The sequence below is a fragment of the Aquila chrysaetos genome, chromosome 5 (genome assembly GCF_900496995.4).
Source record: "Aquila chrysaetos chrysaetos chromosome 5, bAquChr1.4, whole genome shotgun sequence".
Classification (NCBI taxonomy): Eukaryota; Metazoa; Chordata; class Aves; order Accipitriformes; family Accipitridae; genus Aquila; species Aquila chrysaetos.
The window spans coordinates 34,112,831-34,138,613 of record NC_044008.1 but is presented as its reverse complement, the minus strand read 5'-3'; the positions used below and the strand labels follow the sequence as shown (position 1 = coordinate 34,138,613).

At 41.6% G+C, this 25,783-nt stretch overlaps 1 protein-coding gene across 2 annotated transcripts in view; it reads right to left on the bottom strand.

Moving 5' to 3' along the window:
- Positions 1-1,696: 1,696 nt before the first annotated feature.
- ANO6 (anoctamin 6) overlaps positions 1,697-25,783 on the bottom strand; it is an 83,061-nt gene continuing 58,974 nt past the window's right edge. The window contains exons 12-20 of one of the 2 annotated variants that reach the window (XM_030015869.2): positions 24,760-24,837; positions 23,035-23,260; positions 21,980-22,149; positions 21,342-21,439; positions 18,516-18,646; positions 17,500-17,705; positions 11,265-11,467; positions 10,699-10,804; positions 1,697-1,793 (exon numbers count right to left, since the gene is read on the bottom strand). In XM_030015869.2, the coding sequence (XP_029871729.1) occupies positions 1,785-1,793; positions 10,699-10,804; positions 11,265-11,467; positions 17,500-17,705; positions 18,516-18,646; positions 21,342-21,439; positions 21,980-22,149; positions 23,035-23,260; positions 24,760-24,837 (1,227 nt within the window). In that variant the 3' untranslated portion in view covers positions 1,697-1,784. Of the gene's footprint in view, positions 1,794-5,585; positions 9,762-10,698; positions 10,805-11,264; positions 11,468-17,499; positions 17,706-18,515; positions 18,647-21,341; positions 21,440-21,979; positions 22,150-23,034; positions 23,261-24,759; positions 24,838-25,783 lie in introns of those variants that run through there. The other variant, XM_030015868.1, reaches the window with a different exon arrangement.

Below are 25,783 nucleotides of genomic sequence, written 5' to 3'. Positions count from 1 at the left end.
CTGGCCTCAACTCTGCATTTTGAAGATGCATACTCACAAGTTAAGACATTACATATTGCTCACTCCTGCTCTAGCACAGACAGGATTTGATATTAATCTTTGTTTACTCAACAGCAAAAGTTGTATTTAATCTAAGATCTGTTAAATTTAATACTGATAAATCGAGCACTTGCTTAATGTATGTTCACATTCTGTCTTAGTCTATTATATATGTGCTGTACAAATGTGATGCATTGGCTTTGTAAACACACAAATAAAGACAAGGAGAAAAAAGCATTTGCAGACCAAGTTACTTTTCTGTGAAGTAATGGAGCTGTGAGAGCTGCAGTTCATCCCATGCAAGGCTGAGGATGTCTCAGCTGATCTAATACCTATCATTACCCATGAAGGGGCAGGTCCGATCCCCCAGCTTCTGGCTGTGTGCTCCCTCACCCCTTGCACTGGTTCTGGTGCTGGCTGGATCTGTAATGAACTGGTTTGACTCGCTGATCCAGACTAAAAGTGAATAGGTAAAAATGGAGGTAATTTTCCGCTGGGTTGGTGAGTTGCATCGTCTTCACGAAGGGCCTGAGGAATGCTGTGCAGAAGCGTACGGTGAAGGTTGATGGAGAGGGGGGGCGAGGACCCTTTTGGTAGCAGCGATCTGTTAGACCCGCTCAGCTGCCTCTTCCACCTCCCCATCCAGGACACGGGTCCATGAGGGTTTAAAGCAGTCCAAGCGGGTGCTGCTGTCCTACCTTGCTGTGCCCTGCCGTGATGCACTGCTCCTTCCGTGCACCAGCAATTGTGTCCATCTGGCCCCGCAATGAGTTGGTTCAGTGTGCTAGGCTGGCAGAAGAATATTCAGTATTTGTACTGGTTTAGTTTGGTCTCTCCCAGTTCCGCATCCTGAGCTAGTTCTCCATGGTGTCAGATGAACACAAGTGATAGTGGAGAAATGTGCAGGCAAGCTTGCTTGGGAACACAGGGGGTGGTTGAACTATGACAGAGGTGGCTTACATTAATTGAAACTGTGGGCTGCGGTTCTACAACATACCTGTTTTCTGCATTTCTGTTTCCCCTTTGCTTGGATGAATTTGGGAGGCACAGTTACATTTTACATCTGACTGATTTTTCAGCTTTACAAAGCCATATGTATACAATGGACCTAACTCTGATTCCTGGTTTGCAAAAATCTCTTCTTACCCACAGGATGCTGAGAGGAGCCTACAAGAAGGAAAATCTAGCTAAAGAACAAAGGTACATTAATAATTTTAATAAGATCATACACAGACATGAAAAACAAAACCCAAATCACCAGCTCATGTTCAGTCATCAAAAATGTCCTCAGCTGGTCCAATTAATTTGATGAGGTACAAAAATTAGCAAATAACTTTGCTTAGGCTCTGGTAAGGCTAAACCGGGCTGTAAGAAATGGATGGACCTGTATTGCCAGGCCCATCCATACATCAAGTACAGCAGTGAGAAAAAGTTCCAGCATCGTTCCCATACGTGCCGTAGATCATACTTTAACTGCTTGCTACTTTGGGCATCCTTCTCGTAGTAAGGTTCCCATACTTGATTGAGTTTGTAGTGCGGGTGATACCTCGGTGAGCTATGCACACCTTCTCTGTGCCTGGGACTGCTAAAGGCCATTGGAGAACTAGAGCAGTCATTGTCTTTGATTTAGTAGCAAAACCTGTTTTCATTACTTGGTCTCAAGTCCTGAGGACAGCCCAAATCCTCTAGCACTGGAGCTTTCAATAAGACATTGTTTGTTCTGCTGCGCTGTCAATAAGATGTCATTACTTTAGCTGCAAGATAAGAAAGGATTTGTTAATGGCTGCTCTTGGGGGATGGTGACATTTTTTTCCCCTTATAGATCACTGGGGAAAAAAATATGGGAGCGGGCTGACAAGGAAAGAAAATCAGTTCGGCTTATTTTTTGTATTTATGCCTCCCAGTTAAAGCCTTAAGTTATGAAGAGCACAAATGCAGCCCTATTCTTTTATTTGTAGTCCTGCATGAAAACAGTGATATAATATGTAATGTGCATATCGTATATACCTTTTTAAGAGAAGAAAAAAGATACTTTAGCATCTCTTTAAAAGAAAACTGCTGTGAACTGTAACAGGTCTATAACCTATTGTTAATCTTGACATACGGTGCTCCAGGAGAGGCAGATCAGTTTTTGCCTTCCCCAGATCTAACTAAAAGTAGTTACTAATTAACAGCAGATACGGCAAGAATTTGTCAGCTCTTGCTTTAGCATAGCTGTCAGTGCTGTAACCCGGGGAGGGGGCGGGTTGCGGCTGTTGCCCCTCGCCCCCGTGACCTCTGCCTCTGGCCAAAATCTCCTGCAGATACCCCTGTCTGGTGTCACCTCTGTCCCCAGCTGCACCGCAGGCTTCTGCCACAAAACTCCCTGGTCATCCCGGGGGTTTTCAGAGACCAGGTGACATTTTGGCAATCTATCTCAGAAATAACAGTGAGGTATTCTTTGCAAAACCGCACGTAAGCCAATGGCGAAGGGCCCGATTCTGCCAATTTTTAGCCGCCTGCTTGATCTTCTATGTAGTTGAAGTTATGAGCACGCAGAGGGCACGTCGGAACTTGAAAAATTCACTTGGCTCCAGGTGAAGCGTGAGCTCAAGGCACAAGAGCTGCCCCTGAACAGAGATATCCAGAGGACCCAGACCAGGTGCCAAGACCAGCCCTGCCCGTTTGCAGTTGTGCAGGGGACCCTTAAAGGCACAGCCCTGCCCGTTCAGCTGGATAACCAGCTCCGGCAGGCAGGCAAGTCCCTTTTTTTTCACTCATTAAAATAATCGTGGGATGAGGAGCACATTCGGTTGCATTTTGATAGATTTCTTGGCTGGCCCCGTCCCCTGCTTCCCACCCGGCGTGACCTTCTGCCAGGCTGCCCGTGCCAGCACAGCCACCCATGCGGCCACAGCCACCCATGCGGCAATAGCCACCCGTGGCCGGCAATAGCCACCCGTGGCCAGCACAGCCACCCACGACGCCCTGGGGTGGCTGGGAGCAGGCAGAGCCCCTGCCTGCTTATGCTGGCACGGCCATCGAAATATTTTCAGGGGACGAGTAACCTTATCCCCGGCTGACCCCTTGGTAGCCAGGCTGCTCTCAGCTCCGTAAAACCCAAGAACGTGACAAACGCCGAGAGCCACCGACCCTCGGTGGAGCGGATGGATGTTCAGGGCTGAATGCTGGGCTGGGGGTATCGGTCACTATTTTCACGGGCTTGCCAGGCTCTGGCAAGCGAAGGTCCTGCAGTGGCCTTGCCGCAGAGGCTTACGTGTAACTCTGCTCCCTCTGAGCAGCCAGACCGGTTTAGAAAATGACTGCATGAATGAGCACAATACGGCTGTAACAGGAGACCAAGTGGGAGCCCAGAGAACGGGGACGTAAGGCGATAGCCGCAGGTGGCTCTGGCTCCCAGCACAGCTTATTTAGCCGCTTGTTGTGTGACATCCACCCAGAAGCTGAGAAACGATACGAGAGGCTTACATGGGTGCTACATGAATAGCTAAAAAAACAAAAACAAAAACAAAAAAACCCCTGATACTGCATTAATGCTATCAGAGTTGGCCTGTAATTTCCCTCGTGTTGCACAGTTTAAGAATTTGAGTTTCTCTCCCCCTCCCCCCATAAACTCTCTCTTTTCATATGCTAGAGATAGCTTTTTGGTGTGTTGGTCTGTGCTCGCTGCACCATGGCACACAGTAGGATTTTTCTCCATGGTCTATGTTGCCTGCTTTTTCTTTCTCGTCAGCATTTAGGAGATTACATTAGCCTGGAGATTTATAGAGAATAATATATCTTGATACAATTGGATGGAAGCCTTTTTTCTTTACTGGAAAAGCGCATCTTGCAGCATGAGGCAGGCCGTGAGTTACGTTCTTTATAGTTGGCAGAACACCCATCAGTGTGTGCATGTATGCATGTGCTTGAAAGAGGGTAGAGGATACGTGTTCACATGTGTGCTTCCACACCCTGTGCTAGGACTGCCTGGAATAACCAGAGAATTGATGAATCCATTCTAAAAGGAAGAGAAATTATTTAATTTCTTTGCATCACTGCTGACTGATAAACTGTAACTTTAATTCCAGTGATTAGCATTGCTTTTACAGGATAGGTGTATCACAGAATGCAATAAAAATTGTAGAAAGCAACTTTAAAAGGCTCTTGTTTTGATGCACTTCCAGCATGTAAATAAAAAACACTTTCTTCAACGTTCCTGGAAAGAATTTGTTACTATATTTTCTTATGAGGCAAGTATTGCCCCAAGCCATGTGGAGGTTATTTATGACTAACTACATCCATATCTTTTCAGTGTTTTGTGTACCTGTAACTGATCCACGGTTGAGGTCCATATAAATGCAAATAAAAATAAAACTTGCAGCCACCAGCGCTGCTCCCCTGTATAGGAAATGCAGCCTTATTTAGTAGACTGGAAATGACAGGTGGGCATACCAGAGAAAAATCTAGACTTGGTGTGAATTGCTGATACCTTTGCTGACATCTCTGGTGATGTGCAGGTGGGGTGCAGTGACGAGGTGGGGTGTACCAGGTGAGGCAGAGCACAGCTTGCTTTCATCTGGCACATACTGGCTATCCAAAATAAGCTCAACTCATCCACGCTGTGACAAAAAAAATTAAAACTAAGCAGGCACCACCAGAAGTAAGATCCTACTTTGGCTATTTGTGTCCTAAGTAGAAAAATACTAAAGCTTGTTCTTTGAAGGGTTTTAAATGTATCAGTCGATTTAAAAACACCCCATCCTCATATAGATTTGGCCTATGATGATACTATATCTTTCTGCTTGTAGGACAATAACCCTTATTATTCCTCACCACGAAGTTTCTTTTGTTCTCGCTCCGACAAAGCCAAATCAATGCAAGAGCGGCAGAAGGAGCTTGGGTACTGGCATCTGTATGACACATAGCCCTTGGTCAGCAGAAAACAAGTTGGAAGTGGTAGTACCTCTCCTTCCACAACTATCATAAAGCTACTGAAAGCAGATCTTGGGAATCCTGAAGGGAAACAAACAGCACACCTCAGTGCAAAGAAGGTCTCTGTTTAAAATTACTCTCTAACCTTCCTGTTCTCTTAAGTCTGAGAAAAGGGTTTCCTCGAAGCAGAGGGGAAGAGTCAGAGCAGAAGCAGAAGAGAACTGATGGCTGGCTGGCAGGGAGAGACAGAGCGGGTGGACTGCCTGGAGGTGGGAGCATCACAGGCTCGATCCAGATGAAGAAATAAATGATGACTCTGAAACATAACACAGGGTTTATCATGACAGGAGTGAAAGGGTATAAAGACCTAAACTGTTTATTTGTATGAGAACATAATGGTCCTTGTCATCGACTTGGTGTTGAAAGGAATGACTTCCATCTAGAGGATGCAGAAAAAACAGGAGATAAATTTCAGTACTAGTAACAGTTTAATGGAAAAAGATTGAAAAAGAGGAGCAATATGGAAATTAGACAGGGATGACACTGTAAGAATTTAAATGGGGCATTTGGCAGCAGCAGTGTCGTTCATGGAAAAACAAACAATGCCAATCAACATCAGATTCATTGTTATTTTAAAATAGACTTTATTCAATGACAATAAATATAAAGACATCTTAATATTCAGAAACTAATAGCAAACATTCTTAGAAAAAATACAAAAACCACATTCTTAACATTCTGAATTTTATCAACATACACAGAGTCTAAAACAGTGGCGACGGTCTGCAATTTATGGTGCTTGTTAAGGCAACGAAATGGTCACTGGTCCAAATTCACCCTGACTTCAACAGATCTGTACAAAGTAAGAGTCCAGCCTACATATCAAGTGTAAAAAAAAAAGTAAAATTGATTCATAGTTTAAAACAAATGTTAATTTTCCCTTCAAGCAAATCTTTAAATATTATTAAAGTGACCTAGCCTAAAAAAAAAAAAAAAAAGTTGCAAATACTCATATGTTGGCAACTGCCCCCCCCCCCTTTTGTTCTGATGCCTCCGCAGAGCTCCCTGTGTACAAGCAGAGCACATTTCAGCAGTTGGAGGTAGAGGTTACAGAAATTGCACAGCTTAAATCAAACTATTAAAATGCAATTATTAGGCACTCTGTTGGTTTTCCTCTTCTTTCTCTCTCATTCAGAACTGTGCTGTGAATAACAGTGTGCATATGGCAAACTGAACTGAATTCCTGATATAGTGTCTTCTGAAATGAAATGTTACAGCTACATTAGCAAGGAGTGTGGCACTTTAGAAGCAAATCACGAGAGCAAAAAGTTGATGTTGACTAGGTGATGCCCACCCAGTACTCACTGCTCACTTCAGCCTAGCTGTGGTTTTAGCTCTCTGGACTAAGTGCCTGTCAGAGACCATTAAGTGCATATCTAAAACGTGCCTTCTGGTTCAGTTTAAACCAAGAGGGATCCAGTCCTTGTGCCCCGAGACCAGTCTGTGATGGGAAGCACCGCCCAGAAAGTGGAGACAAGTGGAAGACTAGTTTCAAAAGCACATTCTTGATCTGAACAAAAATGGTAATGTAGAAACACACCCGAAGCTGGTTAGGATTTTATTATGGGAGGAGCCCAAGTCATAGGTATACACGCTTTGCTGATGTAGAATTTTTTTAAAATCATTATTTTAAAGGCAGGAATATAAACTACAAAATATAAATGCTGCCAACTGATGTAAAAAGGGGCAACTGAGAAAGGCCACAGGAACCAAACAAGGAGCAGAAGACCAGGCACTCCTGAAAAATCAGCCTTAAGCTCTGCCACTGCTCACAGTGTGACCCCGGGCAAGGCACTCAACTCCTTTGTTCCCTAGTCTCTTTACCTCTCAAAGAGGGCAATAAATGCTTCCTTAAGACCAAATAATGACCTGAAATGGTCCATTTCGTGCTGCATTTTTTTCCTTTATCACAGGATGCCTCCTAGCCTTCCCCAGCCCTCCAACACCCCACCTGAAAAGGTATTTAAGGCACACACTGGTGCTGTGATCATTGATGGGGGTATCTGAAAATGGCATCTCTCGGCTGAACAGAACTGCAGATGGGGAAGGGTCAGCTCAGAGCTAAAATCAAAAGCTCCAAGTCTGAAAGGAGCTAACTGGCCTTTCTAACCAAACTCATGTTGCACAGGGAAATCCTGAGTACTTCACTAAAATTGTTCCATGAAGCAGCTTTTTGGACAAAAATTTGTTTTAAACAGAAGTTTGCTATACTATGCAGTGACAGAAGAAGAGGCAATGGGCACAAACTGAAACACAGGTTTCCTCTGAACATCAGGAAACACTTTTTCACGGTGAGGGTGACCGAGCACTGGCCCAGGTTGCCCAGGGAGGCTGTGGAGTCTCCATCCTTGGAGATGGTCCTGGGCAACCAGCCCAGGGTGGCCCTGCTTGAGCAGGGGGGTTGGGCCAGGTGACCTCTAGAGGTGTCTTCCAACCTCAACCGCTCTGTGATCTGGGAAAAACGTCAAACCAGTATTGAGGGGATATATTTTGATAAGAAATTCTGCCCTGTTTAGACACTTCTGAGTGTTTGTCCATCTGCTCAATTTATATTTGCTTCCTGGTACATTAAAGACTTGTCATGATTCTGACGAAACCAACACAAATGGCAAAGGGTAGAATTCCCTGTGCAAAGAAGCACTGGTTCTATCGCTGCTCTGGTTGACTGTCTTTTATTGTTACGGTCTATCTTGTTTTTCTGTCCTGCGTCTTTTTTTTGTCTTCAGGTGGTGTCTACACAAAGTTTTCTGGGCATTATAATAAGTAACCTTCAGTCCTTCAGTGTCAGAAATGCAAGTGGTTCTGTGGAACCTGTGAGTTTCTTTCTTTCATCTTTCCTTGATTTTTGAACCAAGCGTTCCTCTATGCAATCACGCAAAGTCTTGCTGAGTGAAAGCTTGTGTATCATGACTGCTGCAAGGACTCCCCTCATGTGCTACCTCTTCTGTTTTAAATGTTGCCGTTTCAAAGAATAGGCTTGAGGTGCACAGCAGTCAGTATTTGGAAGTTTTGCTACAAAACTCAGGCATTTGATTCCTTCTGGTTATTAATGGGATAAAATACATCTTATAAATGCTACATAGTTTCTGCAAATGAACTTCTTAATATGTAAAAAGCTATATGAATAATCTGCCTAAAAATTCTGCATATCTATTAGATTTAAGAAGAGTACAAAATTACAAACACAACAGTAATCTCCTGGCTTACAGAGTACAGGCATACTTTTGATTTTTTAACAGGATTTTGGTTTTCAGAATTTGTAGAAATTGGTCCACTAAAACTGTTGAAAGACAAAGCAAGTTAATAATCTGGAATATCACTGCTGCAGACACAAAGAGGAGCTCTACATACAAGCTTAATCTGTAATTCCCTAACTCCCAGCGTGCAACTGGAGCCAATAGCCAAGCAGCTCTGCAGCCTAATTTGAAGATGACTGATGGCTCTAGCACATGTATCCACACCTCTAACATCCTTCCTAGTTATTTAAAGCTTCATAACATGGTTAAGGCATATTAAACCGTTTATTGCAATCTCCAGTTTCAATAGATTCATGGTCTTGTCAGAATTCACTTTATCATGCAATGCTGTATCACAACAGGTCCAGCTGCACATTCTTCCTATGTCGAAATCTCAGGGAAGAGCACGGTGCCTCTGGGGTGGGAGAAATGCAAAAGACAGCCCTCCACAAATACTGATTTTGTACATGAGGAGACTTCTAACACTCATTACTGTTAGAGGTAGGAGACCTTCAAGGCTATGGTCATTCAGAGCAGGATGGGCAAGTGAACTAATGAAAGTACATTGACTGGGGAAAGATAAAATGCCTGAGGCTTCTACTCACTTGGAGTGCTGTAAAGTTAGTTTTTACGCATTGATTTCAAAGGCAATTCTCCTGTTTACACAGAGATTGATGAACAGGATGGGCTTACAGTCCTGCTGCTTCTTGTGATCCAAGTCCATGATTAATTGAAATATCTTGTTATCCATTTAAGTCTCAGTATGCATAGCTAATTCAGTGTAGCACACAACAACGCTTACTATGTCAATTCCAATGGCTTAACAACATGATTTTGAGTTGCATTTTCCTTCTCTTTCCTTCATGTTTTGGCTTTTCCTCTTCATTTTATATTTGGGGTTTGCATTAGCAAGCAATCAAAACTCCTTCAGAAAACGTGATGGTAGAATTAACAACAAATCATTCTTGTTCTTAAGGTTTTATTCAAGTCAAACAAGAGATCTAATAGGTGATGCCTAAATAAAGCATTCTATGTGTTTGGGAATTAATCTGCATTTTCTTAAGATGATAAATAATTTTCATCTTCACATGTTAACAAAATATGTCCTACTAAAGTGTTTAAAAAAACCTCTTATCTGAGTCGCAGTGGTTGCATATGTCCAAGGGAAACAGGTAAATGAGCAGGTAACAGTTGCAAGAAACAATGTTTAGTAAAAGGAATTAATCCAAAGTGTTTGATTACCTATTGGTAATATCTGGACAAGTATTAGTTGGCTAAATACTGTTATTCCATATAAAAAAGTACTTATTCAGCTTTCGGTCGGAAAGCGCTATCTACTCCTTTGAAAATTTTGTCAGCTATTTTCCCCATGGTTTTTTTCACAACTTTGAGATCGTTCTCATGCAAGAGTTTCTGTGTTACGTACTTCTCTCGTTTGACCTTGCTCTTGGTCTTTTGTGATACATCCGGAATTACATATGAAATAATAAACTTCACAAAGTATATGACATGCTGGGGAAGGTGAAAATGAAAAAATATCAGTCAGGCTGAACAGGACATTATTATTATTATTATAAATGAAATGTCACATTACCTCTTAAGACTCTGAGCTGGTTCTGTACCAGTATCTATCACAGTGGAACAGTACTTTAAAAAGCAGACATGACTAATGAATAGAATAATTGTCTGATAAACAGGAATTTCTGATTTTCTATTTCTGATTTTAACAAGGACTTCTCTGCCTGCTGTGGGGGAACCCTGGTACCCAGTGCTTCCCCCCCTGCATGGAAATAGTGGTTACAGTTTCTTTTAAAATTGTTTTAGGTTTGTTCAAATGACTCTGGGGCAACGGAGTTTTCTCTGCTATGGGAACTCTGATCTAACCAGTTGCATGTTTCTGATGACTTTAGTCCCTGGATCCAGACCTAAGTAGATTTTATAAGGAAATAATACCTAATATTCCTCTCCCTTCATGTTGGACCGACTCCCATCTTTCATAAGCCCAGACTGTAGTTGCAGAGGAAGGAGCAATTGCTTTTTGATGCTCATCTAGAGACTCACCTCTTGCAGTGACCGTCTTTATAGACTTCACACTGCTAGCGCACATGTATTATGTATATGTATTCATGAGATTGTGTGCAAACTTCCTCTAAGTATATGTAAAAATATTTTTACTGTAACTGTCCCTTCTATTTCTGATACTAAAAATAATTTTACAGTTCTTGAGAAAAGAAACTGCAAACAGGGGCAATCCTCAGCTGATGTCATGACTTCAGAGACTTCTTTTTCTAACGGTGCTACACTTAATTTACATCTCCCAAGCTCTTGCCCATGCTAGCACACCTCACCAGCTCTGATAGCCATACCTGGACAGAATGTCTTTGAAGGATTTTCTGCATGGAGGGAAGAGAAGTTTAAATAAGTAACGCTCAAAACTCCGTACACTTACCTCCATGACAATGATGAAAGCCAGCTTGGCTGCAATGACATGCCAGTAGTATATGTTATGCTCATATTGGTGCTGATGGCCAGGAGGGTAGCGGAAATCCCGGTATCTGAAAGCAAGGTAGGAAAGTCAGGAACTAGTCTCAGGCATCTCTGCAGTACGGCACTGTGGCCAGAGGATGGAGCAAGACATGTCCCTGCTTAATGCATCCAGGAACAGTTAGCTGCACATAACGACAGTAATGGGTAAAATCACATCTGCAGAATAAGCTATATTTGGCTGAAATGTCCTTTTTTTTTGCCACTGTATTAAGAATTACTTATAAAACTTTAAAAGTGTTTTTTTTTGAAGACTATCAATAATAAGAAAACCAAAATACAGTAAGAATTTTCTGAGTAGCACAAACTTATGGGTGAATACTTCCACTCAGTTCTGCCATTCAAAATATGCTGGCTTTTACTGTGTTTTAACATTTCTTACTGTATACTGTTAACTGAATTAGATGATTTAGATATTAAAAAAATGTATTTATTTTTGTCATTGGAAAAGAATGGTTATTTGACACTTGCCTGCATGTCGTTTGGTTCCCAAACCAAGAAGGGGAAAATGGCTTGCTTGCATTCTTGAAGTCTGATATATTGAAGACAGAAAGTGTACTGTTTATATACCCTTTCATAGTGTGACTGCTGTGACTCCCATAAGGAGGGACCGAAAAGGACCAGTAATAAACCAGGCGAGGAATCATGTCAGATGTAAAAGCAATGATCATAGCCTGCATTTCAGAAAAAGAAGACAAAAAGCCAAAGCAGCATTTAAGAAATAAGCCTTAATATGCATGGCTTTGCCATATACGTAGTACCTCAAAAGTTACAATATGAGCTAAAAATAGAAAATATGTGCTTTTCCAGTCAGTGGTTCCCTCTGTAAATGAGCACGTAGTCACTCATGGGCATAAAACAATCTCTTTCTGGAATGTGCACTCTGTACGGTTTTTAAATTACGCTAGCTCTGCTGGATGCCTTAAAAAAGTTATACTATAATACACATTCTCCCTCAGGAGCATGCAGTGGAGGTCAGCAGCCAAACTCACTTTAAACTACTCTAAGGTAACCTTCAGCAAACGTACTTGCTATCAGATGTACTTACGAGATGCTTAAAGAAATCCTGCCTGATGAAACTTGTGGAAACAACAGAAGAGTCGTTCAGTAATAGAAAATTAAATTTCACCAGGAACCCTAAGGTTTGAGTAAAGGAATTAAATAAATTATCTATATAGCTGATTCACCTCTGACCCTAGAAATGTCCCACTCTTTCTGAGGTGCTAGACAGCCCAAATTCATTTGGCAGTTGTTGCCTCTTAAGTTTCAATGTCAGTACATGTGGAAACTGCTCCTGATGCCAAGATAATTTTTTTAATAGCAGCTGCATAGTGCTGTTTTACATATGACGTGACCATTTGTTTTTATCTTGCTCCCAAGAGAGTCCCTGTCCTACTCAGTCTGCTAGTCCCAAACTGGGTAGGAAATTGGATCTGTGGGTTTGTTCTGGGAAGTCTTTTCTAAACTCATGAACTTCCCAAAACATCCTATTCTGGAGGACAGGTTGACTATGTTTAATCCAATCTCCTCCTCTGCTATTGCAAATTCAAAAGCTTTCCCTGTGAGGAAGACTTTCCACTGGCAAGATCTGCAGCTGAGTGCCTAGCACCTAGGAAGGAGTGATGAGCTGCACTCTGGCTGAAAAAGAAGTCTTTTGTCCCACGACAGGGGAAAAAAAGCAGTTGACAACATGGATGGAAAGAACCGGGGCAGAGACATAGAGGAGAGACTTGTGAAGTAGAGTTCTAATGGGATCAGGGGAGGGAGGTTTAGGCATAAAAAGGGCAGAAAAAAACCATAGGAAAGGCATGGGACAGAGGAAGGGGCAAAGTTAAGCAGTAATGGGTAACAGAGGAGCAGAAGAGCTGCTTAACATCTGTATTTTATTCCCCCCATGCCAGTCTGCGATTCATGCAGTCTGTATTTCTTCATTTTCATGAGATGGGGCAAAAGCTGTCCACTTTCACGCAGCATTCCCAGCAAGACAGCCCCGACCTGAGGAGGTATTTGTGACACTTGTAGAAAAAAGGAAGGGGAAAGGGGAGAAAGGATGAAAAAAAATGCGGACACCTCTTCTACAGTTCCTCAAACAACGCTTTGGTGGCAGTTCTAGGTAAAACAGTTGCAGTTCTAGGTAAAACAACCTGCCTCTGCCCTAGCAGCTCACTCATGCCCTGTGCTGATCACTCATGCCAGATATATCGTGGTGCTGATCTGGCTGGGAATCCCCGCTGGATCCGTTCCCTGGTCTGGTTCATCGTACGTTTGTCAAAGTGCTGGTGCCAGCACAACACAAGAGACAGCAACAAGGGGAAAAGACAGGGAAGGGAAAGGGCAGTGAGTTGAAAAGGGTGAAAGACCCACCCCACCTCAAGTAGCACCACTGCCAAAGGATGAACGCTATCCCAATGGCTTACCTTTCGAGCTGGCTTACTTTGAAGCACCCGAGAAGCTAAACTCTAGTTTGCAGAAACAATACTTTTGAGACCGTGGTCCAAGACCTATATTTGGTTCTCCAGGATATTGTTACAATTGAGTTCAGCTGAAAGAAGGTTAATTTGGCTGATAAGAAAGAAAAGGGAGGCGTCCTAAGACTAAAATAAACTTGTTCAAAATTTTCAAGGATAAGATTTTTTTTTTTTGTACTGTACTCTGGCTTAAATCAAATTTAGTTGGCATGCACTTTTAAAAACTGTTTTTAAGCATTACATGCCAGTGTGAAATGAAGTGAAAATTATGTGTTGTTTATATTTACATGCAGAGTAGGTGTTTTTGGCTGACAAGAAATATATATTACGGTGTCTTGCAGTTGCAGGGAGACGACCTCACACCTAAATTACTCTGTTTTTAGCTGAAGTGCAAGCATAGAAAGTTTTAGTTAAATATAATTTCTTTCTGTTCATTAGCTCATCCAGTCAGACCATAGATGAACTAATAGCAACTGAACAGTAAGGCAAAAAAATCCCTTCTCCCTTTGGACCAAATGAGTTTGATGCTGCTTCTTTGTATCATTTAGAAAGATACTGGAATATGGTATTTACACAACTTAATATTTGCTCTTACTGAATTTTTTTGCAAGGCCCCAGGTCTCTCATCATCCTAAATCTGAACCCTGTCTCACTCTCCTCCTTCTCTTGGAATGATCTCCAGATGTGCTCCAGAGAGCTGCAAGGACAGAAATACGAAAGCTAATCCTATGGTGTCCTCTCAAAGGAAAAGTTTTTTTTCCTCCTGAATTATGGGCCGCATTTCAGAGTATTGCACTGGAGAACTACAAACAAATAGCACATTCTTTACTTCCCAAGCTTTACTGCACACAGGTTTCCATTTATACCGTAACTAATTAAAATCAGGCTTCAAATCAACAACAGATGCTTTGGTATCATGCAATAACTTGTCCAGTGCCTGAGCGGCAAGTCTCAAAACTGATAGTTTTGTGCAAAAGTTGCTTCCACGTTACTAGCAGGTATTACAAAGGTAATGCATGAAGGAGAAGATGACATACTACCCAAGTCTAATCAGCTGTAAGAAGTCACATAGAAGAGAAGAAGCAGTTTCTGTGTACTAAGGAAAAATCAAGGCAGGGATGGTAAAGGAAAGACTGATGACCTGTCTTAGATCCTGCATGTCAAACAAGAAAAAAACCTACTTAAAGGAAGAAAACTGCTTCTAGCATTTGCTCTAGTACATGGCTTTATATTCCACACTTCATTAGCAAGAAATACCAATCTCTTCGAGGTCCTTACAACACTTGCAGCAGGGCCTTTTGAACGTGACGGTCTCTGGTGCTGTGCCCCTTGCATGCTAATAGCCCCACCGATGTCAGCGGCAAATGCACTGCACTCACACTGGCATTAACTAAGACGCGAGACCTCCAAAAAGGGTGACTCTAAAAGAAACATGCCTGCAGTTAACAGTCACATGAACATTGGGATTGAGTGCCTGTCAAGGAGAACAGAGAGTAAAACCAAGTTGTAAATACACGTTTGCACATCGAGGACTCCATGTTTTCAGCGATGCCTTGAGGGGTGTAGCACATAAAGAGGAATTTGGAATGAAAAAAGTTGCAAAGGTCAGATTAGCCTCAGGTGGGCTGTGACTGGGTAGTGACAGACACCTATTGCTGGGTCATTTTTCTGCAGAAAGCAGGGCAGGAATACATTTCTAACGGAAGCCTACACATGTCTGAGTCACCCTGAGGCCACCAAGGGCACTTTAACTCTGCCCTGAGTATCATAAGGACTATGACTAAGGTACTTGCAACAATATTTTAAAGTAATCTTAAGAAGTATATACAACTTTTAATTTCATAGTGGTATTACAAGATCCAGCTGGATTGACTGGGAAAGACAGTTAGCTCATCCAATAGCATAACATATTTGTTTTTCTTCCAGGGCACCAGAAACTTTTTTGCCTTTTATTTTATAAGTTTTCTAGCAGCATAGTTCAAAAGAGGATATTGGTGCACCAATAATGTTGCCTCTACTTCTAGCTATGCTAGATGAAACTATGTTTCATCTGTGAAGTTGCATTATCTGTTGGGATTTGCATCACTTGCTAGGAGAGTTATCATTAACAATCTTTTGCACAAGCACTAGACCAAAAGAGCCCCAAAGTATCTCTGGCGTCACCTGACATTTCTAACAATCTGAACATGTGTTACCAAAGTTGCATCAGTTTGGGTTTTTTTTTAATTTTAACACCACATTTAGTAGTAGGCTTTGGATGTTCACATGCCTATAGAACAGCTGGATTTATGTTTGGCTTGCCTCAGCATAGCAGTGTGAAACAGATGGAGCATATGCTCAAGCTTGTTGTCTGTCTCCCAGATTCTCTTGTAAATTTTCCATCCTCAAGCTCCCTTTTTTCTTCTGACATTTCTCTGTGCTTAATTCTCTGCCTTTATGTCCTCCTGAGTCTCTTCTCTACATCCTAGCTATGTTTACCATACCTGTTGAATTGCTATAGTGCAAAATAAAGTTCTGAACAAGAATAATGGCCATTTTGGGAGACCTTCCAATACCTGAAAATACATCTGGTAGCTAAGGCTGACATTTAAAATTTTCCTAATCACTGAAATCCACCCTGGACTCCTATTTCTATATGGTACCACCTCCAGCCCCCAAAATAACAAAAACAAGCTACTGAGAAGATAATAACCCAATAGGCAGTCAAGTCATGGAAGCTCATCTATCCATTCTTCAAAAATAACCTCATCCTTCCAGGGGCAAAACAAAGACTTCTTAAAGTAGGGGGAAAAAAGAGAGAGGAATATGCAGGGACACTCATCTGGGTGTGGGAAAAGAAGGTGCACATACCTACCCCTATATTATTTCTGTAAAGCAGAACTCCTGGGGCTAAAACCCCAGACCAGCCAAGCACCTAATGACTATAGAAGGTGCCTGAGATACAGGGATATAAGTTCGTGTCCTTATTTAAATTTGAATTATTCTTTTACTTGCAATAAGTTCCCAAACTATTGAGTTAGTAACTCCAAACTATTGAGTTAGTAACTATAGTAGAGTGCTCAGCTCCATCTCCCTCCTCTTACCCAAAGTCCACCATTCTCCAAATAGGCAGGGCCTCCTATGAAAGCTCGGGCTAAGATAAACTCTTGTCTTCAGACTCAACTGCTTTCGCCAGAAACTCCTACTGAGTGAAAATAAGGTGCTGTTGCTGCAAGGGCGAGGTCCTGGAGGAAGTGACTACCTTTAAATGTGTCAGAAGGGATCCCTGATCTCACCGATAACAGCAGAAAATGGTGACCCTGTTGAAAAAGGCTATTAACCATGGACAATCTGTGGTGTTACTGTCCCTGCAGAGGAAACCAGTGGTCACTGCTCTTTTAAGAAAGGCCAGCAGTGAGAGTTTTTTGAAAGATAATACATATTAGCTACTGTTTAAGAATAAGCAATCAAATAATTCACAGTGGTAAAGTCCAAGGGATTATTTTTCTCCCCACAATGCAGCCTATGTATGAGATCTTGGTAAATTAATGACATGGGAAATTTGAAAGGTCTGAACTTCATTGTTAGGAGTATATTCATCAGAAAAAAATTTCTAAATATTTTAAAGAACTTCTTTTAAAATTAATTTTAAATCCAACTGAAAAACAGATTAATTTGCAAATTCTCAGAAAATTCATTCTGACCTCAAACGGTAAGTGCTGCAATTCTGAGCACACATTGTATTTTTAAGTACACAAGAAAGAAGCTGAATTTGTTTTAAGTGCAAAATTGCTTAAAGCCAAATTCAAACATGAAGGCATTGACCATAAGAATTGTAACAATTAGAAACCACAATCAATTATAACTTAGCTAAACTGCAACCTATTTTTTTCAAAAATCATGCATTTAGCTGTAGACTGTCTACAGCTAAGAAAAGGTCTCTATAGTACGCGCTGTAATTTTAGAAAGATGTGCTATAGTCTTCATATGTAACAGATTCTTCTGAAGGCTAGCAAATCTAAATAAAATTTCTTTTCTTTAGATCTAATATTTTAGACAGTACCCATATTCTGTTTCCAAAACATCTGGAAAGTAACTGAGAGCCTATTTCACAGGGGCTGAAGTCTTAAGGGACTGATGCTCGTAATTCATTTAGGATCATTTAAGTGCTACATTGCCACACGTGGCATTCCTACATTTGGATGTAACACCTGCAGTGAAGGCATTTTGTCTTTTGCAATTGTTGGCACCGTACTTACATTGGTGACCACCGCCAGAATGGCTATGCCTTGCATGATGGGCTGCCAAGCACCGATGTCTTGTGCCTTCTGTGTAACCATGCGCCTGAACTGGGTCGTCAGCTTCCACGCATCCAACCGGATTTCCAACATGTTGTTAATAAGAGCCAGAAGAGGAGCCAGGGGGAACGATGCCACAAACAGAGTGACAAAGCCAAACTGTATAACTGTCAAAGGGAGAGGTTACATACATCGATGAGGCTTTCACTTACTGGAGATAAGCATGGATGAGCACGTATACTTTATATACTTCAGCTGTGGGAGAGATAGAGACAAGAAAGAGTAGCCGAGTTCCTAGTGAATCTTATGTATGAGAAGATAGGAGCACAACAGTACTGAAAAAACCTGCTAGGTGAAGGGGACAGGAAAATGTGACAAGTCACAACACACCAAGAGGAACTATTCTGGGTATTTAAACATCCATTTCTTTCTTATGTCTTCATCATGAAGACCTGGAAATCTAATGACTATCATCTGTCTCAGTGCTGTGCTGCAAAGCCTGGACTAACGATCATCTTATGGGTGTCCGAGTCCTGCGACAAGTACGCTGGCAATGCTGTGACAGAACGGATTGTAGCAACAAACCGGAGCTCTGCCAGCTCCCAGGAGGCCAGTGGCAAGTCCTGGTGACTGCAGAGCCCCGGCAGAGCAGTCCGATGCAGGGCTCTGCTGTACAACACCAGAACATGGCAGCGGTCTGACTTCTGGGTGCATTTCTTGGAGGATGGGGCAAAGAAGCGGCAATACTCCTCCTTGTACAGTCAGTCACATGCTGTTTCCTACTTATAAATTGGATTGAGGCTTAGCTGCTTAATAAAAGCTTGCAAAACTACCTGTAATGGCTCATCAAAACTTTTCTTGGAAAACATTCATGTCTCCTCTGTATACACTTATTAAGCATTGCTTGTATGAAGATTTTCTTTAGAGCATGTTTGTATCCAGCAGTGGTAGGGAATCCAAACTAAACTGCTACTTACCCATTTCAAGATACTCATAGAACAGTCCAAGTTTTCCAATGGGCTGTAGGTGGTAGTCCTGTTCCCAGCGTGGAACAACTTTTTCTGATCTAGTAGCTGCACAGTATCTTCCGATTAGATTCTTAACCCAACTATCAGCCAGGGAGAAAAAGACCACTAACATTGGTAAAATAACCTAAAAAGTTCAGTAAATGGAAAAAATTGACATTTGTGCTGCTATAGCTTTGAACAGTGGATATAGTTATTCTTGAATTACTGAAAATTTCCTTCAAACATGAGCATAATCTTCTGTTGCCTTATCCTGAAAGTGGTTATTTACAACCATAAATAAGAGTGTGAAAGGGCAATATATCAGAATCATACTGATTTATACTTATGTTGTACAGCTGAATGACATGTAAAATACAAGGTAACAAAAAATTGAGTTAAATGTAGGCCTGTGGTTAGACAGATTAATTCCTTCTGATCACAAAATTCACAGAATCATAGAATGGTTGAGGTTAGGAGGCATCTCTGGAGGTCATCTGCTCCAACCCCAACTGCTCAGGCAGGGCCACCTAGAGCTGGTTGTCCAGGACCACGTCCAGATGGCTTCTGAGTATCTCCAAGGATGGAGACTCCACAGCCTCCCTGAGCAACCTGTGCTAGTGCTTGGTCAACCTCACAGTGAAAAAGTGTTTTCTTATGTTCAGAGGGAACCTCTGTGTTTCAGTTTGTGCCCATTGCCTCCGGTCCTGTCACTGGGCATGTCTGAGATTAGCCTGTCTCCCTCTTCTTTACTCTCGCCCTTCAGGTATTTGTACACACTGATGAGATCCCCCCCGATCTTTCTCTTCTGGAGGCTGACCAGTCCCAGCTTTCTCAGCCTCTCCTCATATGCGAGGTGCTCCAGTCCCTTCATCATCCTTCTGGCCCTTTGCTGGACCCTTCAGTAGGTCCACGTCTCTCGTACTGGGGGGGGGCCCAGAACTGGACACAGTACTCTAGGTATGGCCTCCCCAGTGCTGAGTAGTGGGGAAGGATCACCTCCCTTGACCTGCTGGCATCAGTCCTTCTAATGCAGCCGAGGATACCATTAGCATTCCTTGCAATGAGGGCACTTTGCTGGCTCATGTTCGACTTGGTGTCCACCAGGACCCCCAGTCCCTTTTCTGTCAAGCTGCTTTCCAGCTGGGTGGCCCCCAGGTGCAGGACTTTGCAATTCCTCTTGTTGAATTCCATGAGGTTCTTGTCAGTCCATTTCTCCAGCCTGTCAAGGTCCCTCTGGGTGGTAGCACAACCCTCTGACTTATCAGTTTGGTGTCATCAGCAAACTTGCTGAGGGAGCACTCAGTCCCCTCATCCAGATCATTAACGAAGATGTCAAACAGGACAAGACCCAGTAGTGATCCCTGAGGAACACCACTTGTCACTGGTCTCCACTTGGACATAGAGCTGTTGACCACAACTCTTTGAGTGTGACCAAGTCAACCATAACTTCCCCATGGTGAAACCATGCTGACTACTTCTGATGACTTTCTTGTCCTTCGTGTGCCTGGAAACAGTTTCCAGGATTAGCTGCTCCTTCACCTTCACAGGCGTTGAAGTGAGGCTGATCTCATCTGAAAGGCTTGCAGAAGAATTTAAGAAAACTGATGAATTGGCAGTAGCCATTTTCAGCAGTCAAAGAACCATATTCAAAAAAAGGAAGGTGGGGGCAAATGTCTATCAACAGAGAAAAAACCAAAATGATTCTTTTTATACTTGCAGAATGAGGGAGCAGTTAAGAACCAGATGCAGAAGTGATACTCAGCATTTCAACACCTAAATGTTACTTGTCACCCTGGGAAGTGAATTCAAAATTCTGGTCAGATGAATGTAGTTCCTGTACACAGAAGGGGGAGTCAGTCATTTATGGCTGGAGCTGACATCTGCAGGCATGCTCAGTTTAGGGACCCTTCCCCAGCTAAAAGAAGATGTTGAAGAGAAGGATGGGTCTACAGGTCCATCCTGCAACCAGCAGCATATACAGAGCATTGGGGAGGCACCGTATCTCAGCAGAGCACCCTAGCCTCAACCCTACACAGTATTTATGACATGCTTTGAAGAGAGTGCAGCAAAGGAGCACAATTCATGGGCTTGGAAGAACCACAGCCAGAGGGAATACAATGCCATGGGCTGGTGATTATGGCATTCAGGAGGGCATGAGTAAACTGGGAGATCCCTACTCCAAGCAACATAACAGCCACTGATCAGCATAAAATAAAGAACAAGTCCTAGGAGAAGGAACAGAGTCCTGGATAGTATCTTAACCTAAATTAAATGGAGGGCATTCGTGATTAGCACTTTGGTTATTGTTTACATTAAAACATGACCTTCCAGAGATCTGCCCCACTGAAAGAGAACCTACAGGCACTATGAATGTCAAATACGACTGTAAAACTAAATGAGTTAAATTAGTAACTTATGCATGACTTTAAAAAGCCCAATGTATAACAACAAATCAATCTACTCAATATTAAGCAACAGTTTTTAGTTTAATAGTTTCAGAGCTTCTATAACCTTAGTTTTAAGTATCCAACCCGAAACACATTGAGTCTGATTTGCAGAGGAAGGAAGCATTTCTGATTACAACTCAAATCAAACAGAACGACAGAGACAGGAGCTCAGAGCTACCAGACCGAAAACAGCCAAACTGTCTAAAAAGGCTCCAAAAAACTAGTCTGTGATGCTTTTTAGAATACAATACGCACCTACCAAATTTAGTGACCAAATGCATGAACACATCAAGCAAAAGCAGTATCTTTCAAATATGAAAAAGCAGATCACTTAATAGCTTCAACTTACGGAAGAAGCACTTCTTGAATGTTGTTCCAGATCGCTTTACCTCCTACTATGATGGCAAGCTGAGTTGTGAGTTCGAGGAGACATCCACCTGGATCACACTGAAGGTTAGGAGAGACAGGAAAAATTTTTGTAATTGGGTAACTTTTCAGGCATGGATGAAGCATTTAAAATAACGCATTCCTGGTTTATTATGAGCACATTTCTTAAAGCAATACAAGAAGACTATTTAGGCAAACCTTTCCAGTAAGGTATGCAAAAGCCAATTCCAGGCCATGTATGGTCACATATGATAGGTTGACAGGACACTAGTGAAAGAGTGAAATACCAGGTGAAGTCATGCAGGTCTGTACTGTGCTGTGACCAGGCGAGGGTCACCCAGCAGAATAGGAATGCCTCTACTGATGTTTTCCCCTTCCCATGTGCCAATTCACAGATTGCTGGATCATGGCAAAATAAGCTTGTCTGGCTACATGTAATACATTTGTAAGTGCAACTGGTCTCGTGGCATATTCTTTTATGCTAGGGGTTACTAAGGAGGCAATTGGCTTGGCAGGCAGTCACTTTTTGAAGCCTCGTGTTAAATATGTACAACTATGTTATACATGCCTAACTGCATGCCTAACTGCATGCATTCTTACCTCTTCATTGCGATACTTTCCTAGCCAATAAACCGGATTTCCAGGGTGACCTACAAATCTACCCTTAAAGAAGGCTATGTAGAAGCATGAAGAATAGTAGTTGACAAACTGGAACAAGAACATCTTTGTGGTCAGACTGTTTTCATAATCAGTCTGTGTCCTTGGAAGCTCTGCAATTAAAAAAAAAACAAATTAAAAAAGAAAAGCCAACCTACAAGTAACCTACAAGCTGCTTTAGAGCCTCAGCTGGAAAAGTATGTGTATGCCTTGTATTCCTTAATATGACTGATCATTGTAAATTAGATTGTACATAATTCCCATGTATACTGTAACCATTATGCTAATTCTAAAACTATATGGGTTGTAAAAAGGAAATAACTTGTTCCCTGACAATAAAGAAAAAGAACAAGCAAAAATTCTGATAACTCAGGGAAAAAAAAGCACCCAAATCCAGCACACTCAGGAAAGATGCAAATGCAACACTCTGAACTGATGAAACAGTATTAAGTGAAACTATATTAAAACACCGCACTACTTCACACATCTAAAGTAAAATAGCTACTTTAATGTTGATGGCCTGGATATAAAGAATAATAATATTTGTGACTGTTTATCTATTTAATAACATGGGAATGGTATCTAGCTTTGGAACAGTGACCTTATTTCATTTATTTACAAGAAAATAGCTATTTTCCCCATAAACAAAAGCTAATGTAATTGAATGCGTTATGCGTTACTGATCTGTTTTCATAAAGCTTGGTTATTATAGTAATTTTCTTTGCTTTGTCTGTTTCACAAGCACAAAACTGTAAACAATTGATCTTTCATGCTGTCTATACAAGGAGTTTTCAGGCAAAGAGCTGAATATCATATTCCTTTGATATTGAGAAAATCCGTATTTGAAAATTTCTAGATGGTATTGTATGACTTGGTGGGAAAATTCTGAAATATGTGGTACAGGTGTTCATTTATTGGAGTTCTTATTATACATGTACATGGTATTTTTTCTTCCTATTTTACCACAAGTTTCTATCTGAGGTACAGCAGTGGCATACCAAAGTCGGTAATCAGGATTGCCACTTTTTCATAGATGACGTTGAGAACCATAATGACTATAAAGCTGATGAGTGAAGCAGTTACTGAAGTGGCTGTCTGCGGAGTCAGGTACTTGAGGATCGTCTCCGTTCCACTAATGTGCTGTGACAACATTGCAGAAAACACCAGGAAAACCGAGAGCCTGTAGACAATGATTCCAATAACTGAAGCAATAATCAAAAGAATCTGCCAAGGAAGCGCAAGAAAGATGTTAATGTTGAACCATTTGCTTTAGGAAGAAGTGAGTTTGAAACACTTTTTACAATAGGCAAAAGGAAACCAATTGTGTGCCTGTCATTCCATCGCAAGAGGATGATCAAATAAGATAGAAGGCAATAAATACAGAATCCATAAAAGAAGCCTTTTTTTTCATGCAGCATAGTCAATCTGCAGGAAAGAAAAGAGATGGTCTGTTTTATGACTAATAACAAGGTTTGTACCGATGCGAGCAAAGATAATGAGATGCGTAATCAAATCTTACGCCTTGAGGCATGTGATAGAAGATATCTCCCTCTTTTGACATTGGGCAATTGGTAGGATGGCAAATGTACTAGCAAGTCTACATTGATTATGGCAGGGGTTGTACCTTCTCTTCTGCGTGATAATATTACAAACTACAGACCCCTGAAAGGAACAGACAAATTTTAAGCCAAGTCATGTAATCTGCAGGAGTCGTAATAATGATCCATGCACCCCATCTTGCTTGCCACCTTCCCTCTTTCTGCTTCTCCTCCTGCTTTTATTTCTTGCTAGTTCTCTAGCTATTACTCAGATTGAGGTCCATAGAGCTGTGAATCTTTTTTCCACTATCTCCGCAAACTGCCATGAATCCACCTACCTCCCCCTACCCTGCGCATAAAAAGAGTGCAGGAACACAAATGACAAACCCAGACCAAATGTCTTCCCTTCAACCTGAAGTCCTGCCTATTTAAATCCAACAGCAAGCCAGTATTCTTTCCTTTGTGTTTCAGAAGTGTTAACGCTGAGGCTCTCCTGGGCTGCCAGCCACCACTCTATCTCCTATCTCTCTCCTGTCTCCTAGGATGAGGGCTTTTCCAGCTGCTGTTTGTGCTACAGGCAAGGAGGACACACAGCATGCTAAACCACTGAGCTTTTCAAGCTGACCTCTCCGGGCATGCTCACCATGTTAGATATTGTTTCATGGGTGACTGGACTGCTTTCAAGTTTTAGTTGTAATTAAAGCAGCAGCTCTGGAAGATTAGAGAACACCCAGCTTTGCTCTGTTACTTGAAATGAAAAACCTGAAAGAGGCCAGGACTGTGAGACACGATATTGAAGCAAATGGCTGGAACAGGTAGGATAGAAACTGGCAGGGAGGAGAGCATATAGACCAAAGTCTTTCCCCTTCTCCCCCCTCCAAGCAAAGCAAGACATTTATCTTAAAATAATGAGGGAAATGGACCACATTCACAAGCATAACTCACAAGCTACAGCTGCAGAATATTTTGACGTATTTTCTGTTGACTGTAAGCTAACGAGTATTCGGTGACTACAGCTACCTTCTCCATGTGGGTCCATACCTTATGGGCTTGGATTATGCATCAGATGGAAATCCAACTGAACCTGTTCCTTTGTTACCTTTAGTTCAGTTCAGGAGGATCTTTTTTTAGACACTTACTAGAGAATTGAATTCATGAGGTGAAAGAATAAGAGGAGAACTTTACCCAGAAGAAGACTGCACTTGTACAGAAAGTCATCCTTATGCACTTCCCACAGGCGGTGTATGGCACATGTTCTTCTTGCTGTAAAAGATTTAGAAGCAGATCAAGGATGCACGCAAGCTTTTCTTCATATTTTTTGGGTGCTGCAATTAAACCCTTTATGATATTGAGGGCAGAAAAAAGGAAAGAATTCTCTGGTTTTGTTTCCTTTCCTGCTTTGTTGTCCTGGAAACTCACATTTATTCATGATTTCAAAAGTCTTGCCTTTACAGGTGTCTTTTTTTGCTGCCCATTCTAAGATAAAAATGACTTCCATAGAGGCTGAGTGTCCTCAGCTCTCACTGACTTCAGCTATGACAAGGTGCATAGTCCTCTTTAATGGACCCATCCTTCTCTGCTGACCATGGCATCCAAGGTCATTATCTTTCAAACCTCCTTGGCTAAAATTAGCAGGCACTAAGATTTTGGTCCCTGATCTCCGTATTTCCCAATTTATCCCATGGGAACAATGGGATGGCTTTCCCAAGGAAAATGCGTACCTCAGTATGGTGGTGTGAAAATTCACCAAGTCTTTATAGGATCTCTTGAGGATCAAGATCATTATGTTTTAGCATATTCTTCACTCTTTGAACTGTCTGAAAAGAACTTTCTAGCTATGTCTTTATACATTAAAGGTGGCATAGGTTTATAAGCTTTTAAACAGAACCAGTTTTTTTGTAGTACAAGATATAAAAAGAAGATCTATATAGGATAGTTTCAACCATGGCAGTTAATTTTGAAACTTTACAAGTGCCCTCTAATAAACATTAGTATAATGTGGATGGAATGTGAAAGCAATGCAAATGATCAGATAAACGCCAGAGTAATATATTGACAGAGAATAATAAAAAGTGAAGCTGGAGTAAGCTACAGAAGCTAAAGCTACTCAAAATGTATAATAAATAGAGATCTAAACTAAGATCCTCATAAATATGAATCCTATTTCATTGAAATGAGGATTATCCTTGTCCCTGTGAGTTTGCTGTTA